The sequence below is a fragment of the Labrus mixtus genome, chromosome 18, assembly GCF_963584025.1.
Source record: "Labrus mixtus chromosome 18, fLabMix1.1, whole genome shotgun sequence".
Taxonomy (NCBI): domain Eukaryota; kingdom Metazoa; phylum Chordata; class Actinopteri; order Labriformes; family Labridae; genus Labrus; species Labrus mixtus.
In genome coordinates, this window is record NC_083629.1 from 24,039,444 (window position 1) to 24,049,200 (window position 9,757).

Genomic DNA, 9,757 nt, shown 5'->3' on the forward strand with positions numbered 1-9,757 from the left:
TTCATCTTTTCTTCTCCGCTTAATTGAACACTGTGTGTGTGTGATTTCAGTCTTTCACATGTACTACCCTGCATCGCCGCTGGCCAACAGCAGCGTGGAGAACTTCACTCAAGGCGGAGATCTCCTCGGGGGAAACAGGAGTGAAACGGCGGCCGCGTTAGCAATCGATGTTATCCCTGAATCGTTCATCCAGTGCACTCGAGAAAGACCCGTCCTCTGCCTCCTGCTGATGCTCGGGACGTTGTGGATGGGCTACACCCTCTACCAGTTCAAAAGGAGGTACGTGGCAGCACTGCAGCACTGTTGAGATAAATCACTGGAGAGGTTTAAATTGTGTTTGGATGGGAGCACTCGCGGCGGCGGTGGATGAATACTGCTGAGTGGGGCCTTGACTCCAGAGATTGTCAGGAATGACCGAGCTTGCAGGAACTTTCCAGACGGGCTTTCACAAAGCTCCAAGCTTCTGTTCCAGCCTGTTATTCAATAAGCATTAATATTCTACTTCTGATTGCTCTCGGTAATCAAATCAAGCTCAAAGCCGGATTCGATTGTGTAAGCAGAAGGCAGACCGAGGTACTTAAGCAGTGTCAGGATTGCAGCCATTGTCCTTGTCCTGTCCACTGTAATTGTATTCCTCTATTATATGTCTCATCCCCACTCAATCCCTCCTTCTCTCTCTCTCTCTCTCTCTTCAGTCCGTTCCTGCATGCCAAAGTGAGGGAGGTGCTGTCGGACTGCGCCCTGCCGATCTCAGTGCTCCTCTTCTCCTTCATTGGATCCTACCTTTTCAGCGACATTGAGCGTCAGTATCATTTGTTGCTTCCCCACAGCACATGACAATTTTTCATGCCCAATAAGACAGTATAGCCTAACTGACCTGTTTGACAATCGGTCTGCAACCAATCCTACTTTTTCAGGCCTGATATAGACAGCAGGTATCGGGATCAGAATGGGGTCATGTTGTGTGTGAGGCTCAGATTTTGGGCCGAGAAATATGATCAATCGTGCCAATATGTGTAGTCGTGGTTCCAAAACGTTGGTCCTGGTCGCTCTGTGAGATAGGCCTCCCTAAGGCGGTGCCCATATTGTCTTTTATGTTCCTTATTCAGGACGCATTGTAAACATATTGGAGATTTCAGTTTTTATTCTCCATTGTCTCGCATCACTCTGAATCTCCATTTTATTCCTGCCAAGCCTGCAGCTGTTCTTCACGGAGAGAGACCAGCGCCAAACCCTCAAGCGAATTTAAATTTAAGTGCCACGGCCAATTTTCTGTTCTTTTACCTCCTGGGACAATAAGTCATAAGATAATAGACCCATTATCGTATTGTCATTCCTTCCTAAATTTAACCAACCGCACTTAATTCAGCAGCATTTGAGGGGGTGGAGCCCGTGATCAGATATGCAGCGTTTGAAAAAAAATAATTCAGACACTCTCGGAAACCAACTGTTGGAGTATAAAACATGACTCAGCAGGATGGAATCTGTTGAATGTATGTTTTAATACAACGTTTCCAATCGAGTACTCTGATTGGATAAGAGGCATTCAATGTGTTCTGAATAGGTAACATTACAGCAGACAGTTTGTCCTAATTATTCTAGCTTGTTCCTATAAATCAAAAGACAGACTCCTTTTTAACTCGCTGTTTGATAAATCAGAACATACAACTAAATGTCCATCGAGCTGAAGCTCGGAGTAAACTGTACAATGATAGAAGAAGTCGTGTTGGAATGTCATCTCTCATTGTATGGCTGAGTAAAATAACGACAGAGGATTCAAAAGTGTTGATGGAAAAATCAGCCTTGGGGTGCCGGTGACCATCTGGGTTCGGGTTTTGAAGTCCGACCTGTGGCTCCTTTGCCGTGTATCACTTTTGGAACGGCGCCATGCTCATTAAAGTCACTTCTCCCTCACCGACCAATCGAAATTAAGAAGGGGCGGGACTTACAACCTCAGCTTTGTCCTCAACAATGGCGGAGGAAACACTAATCTGACTCGTCTTTCTGAGGGAACAATTTCCAGGCCCTTAGTGGAGCAAAAAAAATAAAAACAAATTTCTTCAGTTTTTTGCATAATTTGGTCGTTGAACTATTAAATAAAGGAAATATCCCACATGGGGTCGACATGTTGTGAAAAACAGCAAATCCTTATGTTTTGAAGCTAGAATCATCCAGCGTTGTCGTTTTTTTTAAGCTTGAAATGATCAATGACTTTATAAAATGGCTGCCTTACTATTACTATTTAACTTTTTATTCCAGCTCCAGTTGTGATTCTTCTTCTCTCTTTCTTGGAACAGTTCCAGTTTTTAAAGTTCACGACCGGCCAGTCTTCAACGTGGCTCCGTTTGAGCGTCTGTCGGCGATGAACGTTCTCAGCGCCATGGGTCTCGGCTTCCTCCTCGCCCTCCTCATCTTCATCGACCAGAACATTGTGGTCTCGCTGACCAACGCGCCCGAGAACAGGTAGAGGCAAAGAATCAGTTTATATATGTGACTGAAGTAACAACTACAACAAAATGAAGAAAATCAGATGTGAGGGTGACGCATATTTCAGCTTTAACTGGATTTAACTCTTTCTATGACTCTTCAAAAAAAAAACTCCAAAGACCTTTAGGGATCCCTCTTTGGGATCTGCTGAGACCAGATATTTAACAGTCTGATGGGGAGGGAGGGAGGGAGGGAGGGAGGAGGAACAGAGCCAAAAACTTGACATCTGAGTCAAACAGTCAGGGTCAGGGAGCTCTTAAGAAGCCTCAGAGCCAAAACACGATGTTCATCTCTTACCCTGTTCTGGTCAATTTGCATCGGGCGGAACAACACCGAGCCGTCAGCCATTTTCAAGTCCTACAGTGGAAATCTAAAGCGTCAGGATTCCTACTATTTTTTATATAATCTGCATTTGTTGGAGAGAAATTAAATGGATATAAATGTCACAAGAGTGCAAAACAAAAAGGAGATTTGCAGCACTATTTTATGGGGTTTTAAACATTATGATATACTGTTAGTATTTCTTCAACACATAAAATTCAACCTAGAAACAAAAACATTTAAGAAACCCTCGTTAGCTGTAACACCAGTGGAAAGGTGAGAAGTTAGTCATACTTATCTTTGATCATTTTTGTGTCATTTGCATGAAAATGGATGTGGCAATTTTATTTAAAATGCTCATTTCATTACAGGTAAGCTCAATGTGCTTTACATTGAGGTTAACAATTCAGCACACAACAAAAACTATTTCCACAGTCATTAATAGGGTAAACAAATCAAATCAATGAAGTCATACACACAGGGTCGAGTCCAGACGCGGTGACCAGGGGTGCCCCCCCTTGAAATCTTATTGGTCATAATTTTTCATGTATTGCTTTTTTTTTTCAAAGTGTTCAGAGTGTCAAAGTTCAATAAAAGCATGTTTGATAATCGTGATCTTAATATCAATCAAAAAATAATCCTGATTATGATTTAAGCCGTAATCATAATCAAGCAGCCCTGAGGATGAACCTTTATCGTCCGACTCACACTTACACACACACATTCACACAAACCCCCCGAGACGCGGCTGCAGAGGCAGGGAAGGTGCTCGGGCGGTGATCCCTCACTAAAGAGAGCAGAAAAAAATGTCACAGAGGTCGCCGTCATTCTTTTTCTGTAAACCTTCTGTAATGTCACGCTCGGATTGTGATGTCATCAGCGGTGACATATTGATTCACATGTTGAGAACATCACGAACACGTATGTGTATGTTGAACAAGAAGAAAGAGTGAAACACAAGAGTGAGTTTATTCAGGCTGTGTTGAAGGGCAGAGCTTACCTTAGGAGCACGGTGCCCTTTGTGTGTGTGTGTGTTTATGTGTGTGTGTGCTCGACTCTAAATACTCATGAATGCAAATTTTCTTTTTGCATCTCAAACTCCATTTAGTTATTTAAAATGGTTCATGTAAGAGTGTCTGCTGCGTCATCGTTTGTCTGTGTTAGGCATAGAGTTGTCACAAACCTGATTTTTTAGCCTTTGAATCGAGTCAAAATCAAACGATATCGATACCTGTTTTAAAGCCACGGCTGCAAAAAATAGAAGTCCTAGACAGCTGATTTGTGTCGTCGTTTCTTGGCTTTGATTTCCCATTATGGAGACAATCTTCTGCATATTGTATAATTGCACAAAAAATGCCTCTTTTTTGCTTCCTCTCATCAGCTTTTTGTTTTAAAAATATGTCTTTTAAAGCTTTGGTTTCTGTTTGATACTGTCACAGTTTTGACGACCTTATTTGGGCGTACATGTCTGAGGCTGTTGTGTTGTTGTTGTTGTTGTTGTTGGCTCCCCTGCTGCAGAGTGTAACAGTTGTGTTGCTCCTGCAGGTTGCTGAAGGGCACGGCGTATCACTGGGACCTGATGCTCTCCGGGCTCATTAACATACTGATGTCGGTGATGGGGTTGCCCTGGATGCACGCGGCCTTCCCCCACTCCACCCTCCATGTGCGCCAGCTGGCTTTTGTGGAGCAGCGCGTGGAGGGGGGGCACCTCTACGAGACGTGAGTAAAACCCGTCTTCTCATCGCCACCGCCGTTAATCAGCCAGCTCAATTCAAGGTCGTCTTCAGAGCGTGCAGCGGCTGTAATTTGGTTTCGCAGGCTACTTTATCCCGCGCTTCCCTGATTGCATGATTACTATGTAATTAACCGTTTTCTCTCCGGGTGGAAGAGGTGAGGGAGTTTTTAAGAGATGAGAGGATTAGGTTCATTATTCCTTCCACTTAGGTTCTTGCTAAAGCTATAGTTAGCATTTATTCGGGACTTCTGTAGTAATCAAGTGTGATAAGTAGGGCAGAGGGGAAATCTTCTATAGGTAAGAGGAGGAGATCTGATTAGAGATACAGGAAGTAGAAAAATGTGCAAGTCATAGGTCTGGAAATGTAATTTACAAATTTAATTGTATATGAACATTTGCAGAAGAGGTTATCTAATTTGTCTTATGATGGCCTTTATTAAAGAGACAAAAAACTATTGAAGGAGCAGTATGTAACCCCTAGTGTTTAAAACGGGTACTGCAGTCTAAATTCAAAACATAGTAGAGAGCTGTCTCCCCCCCTCCTCTCTAGAGTCCATGCTCACACAGGTCACCATGTGGTGGACTCTGAAGCTTCAGTGTTTATCCAGCTCTGCATGGGTCTGTAAACCTTTCTGTGTTCTAACCTCTCTCCATTTTTCAAAAGCATCTCCAATATTGATCCTAGTTTGAGCACGTTTCTGCTCGTGGAGCTTATTAGAAACATGCAGAGGCTTTTTAGGTCGGGTACAATCACTTCTATCTGAACCACTTCTCTTGATCCGCTTCCATCGCTGCAACACCTGTTGACCTGATAACTGCTCTCATATCTGGCAAACTGAGGGGCGTCCAAAACGGCCGTGTGGGGGAGGGGCTTAAAACCTCCTACCTTCTCTGGTCCAAACAAATCCAGATCATTCAGGAGCAGAATCTAAAGTTAGAAGGAGGACATACTGGCTGCTGCATTGTTGTCAGAGAAGCCAGCACTTCAACATGTTTCCTTAATGTCTGATCAGATAGTAAGATACCTTTATCATTTCACTCAGTAGATATCTTACAGACTGCTCCTTTAAGTGCTCCTCACTAAGATATAAACTGTTATGAAAGAGGCTCAAGATAACAAGAGTGAAAACAACATGAAGATAAATAAATAAAAAGGACACAAAGGCAACATTAAAGAGATGAATTTTGAGCTGCTTTTAAGCGGTCTCCACCGAGGCTGCAGATCGGGAGCCCAAAGGGGACAGAGAGTTCAAAAGTTTAGACAGAAAATCTTTTGATTTGAACCCTGAAGAAAAGAAGTCTTCAAACATGAAACTGCAAACTACTGCTACAAACTTCTAAGAGCTCAAAAGAAAGATACATCACAGGAAAAATAGAAAATTAATCAATACATTTTTTATGTAGCTTCATATTTATTTAGTTATTTTTGCCACCAATGATAACTTTCTGTGGATTCACTTCATCCATTTCTCTTAAAGGAGATCTTTTCTGCTCATCCATATTTAAATACAGACACATAATGTTACGATGTTGGATGTCCAGACTAAACCTCAAGCCAAAGTCTTTTTAGACACAAGATACTCAGTTGTTTGCTCAATCCCTAGACGTCCTGCCGCTCTGAACGAGACATTACAAGAACTTCATGAGACTTGTCAAATTCTGCCGACCAATGTTCTAAATCCACTCTGATCCTGTATTTGATAATTTCTATAAACCCCTCTATTTCAGCCCTTCTCAGAACAATCTGTTTCTGTGTCTGTACCTTTAAATATGTAAATGAGCTGTGTCTGACCACGCCCCCTCTCTGGAAGGGCTCGGGTGTACTCGGTGCTTTCTCTCTCCATGTCCTATTGTTTACGGTGAGAAGGCAGACTCAGAGGGCAGAACAAACACCTAGCTGTGGGAGTGTCACCCACCTGGGGGAGGGGCTACTGCCCTTTGTGATGTCATGAAGGGAAAATCTCCAAACGGACTGTTTGAGCACACATTTTCTGAAAAGTGGAGCAGGCAGAAGACGGAGAGGATGGACTTTTCTCATCATTGGGGGGTTTGTAGATGGACCAGAGACACATGTTAGAGTTAGAGGAACATGGGGAAGTGGATTTTACAGAATATGTGACCTTTAAATTGGGGAATATTTAATCATAGAAGATGAAGAGATCATAACGAGGACATTTTTCAGTATGTAGTAATAAAGTCATATAGACTGTTAATGTTCAATCTCTATTAAAGATTTATCAAATCATCTTAAACACTGTCTGTGGAGAAATCAGGAAATAACACTATCTTTTTCTCTGCAGTCCAATATTAGAAATAAATATATTTCCCCCTCTACTCGCTCAAATTGATAATCTTTCAAATGGAAAATGTGCCGGAACACTGATAAGAAAAATCCTGCAGAAAATGTTGTCTGTCCCATTGTGTAAAACTATTGTGAGGCGTCCAGTAACCACCGGTGTGTGTTTGTGTGTGTGTGTGTGTCCTCAGTATCGTCCAGGTGAAGGAGACCCGGCTGACGTCTCTGACTGCCAACATCTTCATCGGCGTGTCGGTGCTGCTGCTGCCCCTCCCGCTGCAGTGGATCCCCAAACCGGTCCTGTACGGCCTCTTCCTCTACATCGCCCTCACCTCCATCGACGGGAACCAGATGTGCGACCGCATGGCCCTCCTCCTCAAGGAGCAGGTGAGGAATCAGATCAATCAGATGTTGCAGATCAAACGGTTGACCGGCTGCCCGCTGCTGGAGCGCCAGACCCCGAGTCACATAATACTTGATAATTTTTTGTTAGTCTTAAACCCCCTCAGGGAACCAGGTGGGTGGAGTTTAGAGAATTAAGACGGATCAGCCAATAAATTAGCAATTATTATTATTCTAATGTTGGGTATCTGAAACCCATCTATGGTCATCATCCTTCCTTCAAACACCGACTCTGATCAAGATAAAAACTCAAAAATGTGCAAAACACTCATCTCAAAATGAACAGATTCTCTTTCCCTGTGTCTCTCCTCCTGCGTGTCCGATTTAACCTTCCTGCTGGAAATAAGACACAAGCCATTTTCCTCCTCACTGTAGCCTGTTACTCGACACTCTGGCGCCATCAAATGGCAGAGAGCGGTAACTGCTTTAAAGACATTTAACAACACAGTGGTTCCCAACCTTTTTAGGCTCTTGGCCCCCCTTTGACTTCACAAAACTCTAACACAAACAGCTTTTTGTTTAAATTAATTTATTTAACTCATGTTATAGTTCCTCTTCTGGGTTGCAAGTAAACATTCATCTTAGAGCACATTTAGGATTTTTCATGTTTATTATTGTGGACAGAGGAAGAAAGGCTGGGACAGACAGACCGAGACTCTGCAAGGTTCTTGTTTTGGCATTGTTTATGGTACACAGTCAGTGGCGATTCTAGAGTCTGTTGGGGCCCTAGGCAAAAAGTAATTGGGGGGCCCTCCAACCAGCGTTCATCTCGAATTTTGCTGCCGATGTCCCGACGCTTCCTCCTCTTCCTCCTTTTGTTTTATCGCTCCTATATACAGATAATTCTCCTTAATTCTTTTTCATTTTCTTTCATTGACATACTTAGATTTTCACGTGCATGCAACAAAAATGAGTGCTGTCAGATGGGGCCCCCTTAGGGAGGATTCCTACTGTCGTTGCAAAATTTGCACATTTTGGGCCGTTGCTCTGGTTTAAAGTTTGTCAGCTGCCCCCAAGCAGTTTTCTGCCTTGCCCTGTTGACCAGCAGTGCCTCTGCCCACAGCCGTCTGTGTTCACTACATTTAAATATACATTTTGTTTTTGATCCAGACGACCCCGTTTCAATTCCCTGCGGCCTTAGTGGGGTCGGGACCCAGAGGTTGCTATAACCTCTCACAAATGTTTTCAGTTTAGTTCTGCAAGAGTATATGTCTCGTTTATATTTGAAAAATATGTACTGACAGTAACTTTATAAGCCACATTAACCTGAAACATCCAGATTATCATCTCATTCCAACAGAGAAAAAGCAAAAATAAGTCCAGAGATAACCCGTGCATGAATAAGAAGAGAAACCTTTGTACAGTTTCAAATATAACGTTAACAGTCATCAAATCAAATGTTGATTTGTCAGGTTTATTTTAGGTTTAAGAATCTCACCTCCATGTCTTTATTCTTTTAAATCTTGTATCACAAACATAACTGTAACACAAAATGAAATGTAAGACACAGACCAAGACGCTCTTCATCAAATCTTAAAGTCCCAGCTTCAGTCTCATGACATGTTCAGGTTCTTCTTTTCTGATGCATATTTACAGGTTTCAGCTGAGCGGAGCGGGGGATTTGTCAAGTCGCTTTGGTTTTTCTGTACGCTCCAGATAAGTCATGTTCCATAAGCGATTGCAGGCGCTAACCGAGATTGTGAAATTGTTTTTTATCAGCTTCATACCTGACACCCTGATCAGCTGCGGGAGATTAGTTTTTGTTTTTTTGTGGCAGCTCCACTTAGACCGGAGAGAGACAGATCTATTTTAGTCTAAAGATGGAATGGAAGTGCAGGTGTAAAAATAATAATCAGCAGCTTCTCTTCACACAGGAGACCCCTTGTTTTTATAAATACACATATTGTACTGCAATATGCATACTGCAGCCATTAAAAAAGCTGAATGTTATTTATGATCTTAAAAGCCTGCAGTGCACTTCTGAGAGATGTGTGGGCTGTCCGCTTCCCTGAGTCATTTCTCCAGGACACCTGAGGACAGAGAGGAGACATAAACCTCGGGCTGGATTGTATTTTAATCTGTCTTGATCCTTCCTCTCTCACCTCCCCGCAGACGTCTTACCCGCCCACCCACTACATCCGCAAAGTGCCCCAGAGGAAGATCCACTACTTCACCTTCCTGCAGATGATGCAGCTGCTGGTGCTGTGTACGTTTGGCATGTACCCGATACCATACATGAAGATGATCTTCCCTCTGCTCATGATCATGCTGATTCCAATCAGGTACGACCGCCCCGCTCTTCAGCCTCAGAAAATGAATTTATCTCTCAAGTGTGTGACATTTCAGGGGGGCACAAAGGTGTCGAGTGCTGCGCCTGACCTGATTCTGCCTCCACATGAACAAACGTCTTTGAAAAACCAGAGACATTTGTTTTCGTACCTGAAACCACACACTGCAGACACTTCCTGATTTTCTTTAAATGATGTTGTTAAAGTTACAGCTGCAAACATCTGGCA

The 9,757-nt window shown here is 42.9% G+C and overlaps 1 protein-coding gene across 4 annotated transcripts in view; it reads left to right on the top strand.

Annotated features, from left to right (window-relative positions):
* Positions 1–9,757, top strand: part of slc4a11 (solute carrier family 4 member 11) — a 94,769-nt gene that overhangs the window by 79,010 nt on the left and 6,002 nt on the right. For all 4 annotated transcript variants that reach the window (XR_009676426.1, XR_009676427.1, XM_061062773.1 and 1 more), the window contains 6 exons: positions 51–279; positions 696–802; positions 2,298–2,463; positions 4,354–4,527; positions 7,031–7,226; positions 9,354–9,523. Coding sequence is in view for 2 of the 4 variants with exons in the window: in XM_061062773.1 (XP_060918756.1) it covers positions 51–279; positions 696–802; positions 2,298–2,463; positions 4,354–4,527; positions 7,031–7,226; positions 9,354–9,523 (1,042 nt within the window). In the remaining 2 variants the exon portion in view is untranslated. The remainder of the gene's footprint in view (positions 1–50; positions 280–695; positions 803–2,297; positions 2,464–4,353; positions 4,528–7,030; positions 7,227–9,353; positions 9,524–9,757) is intronic.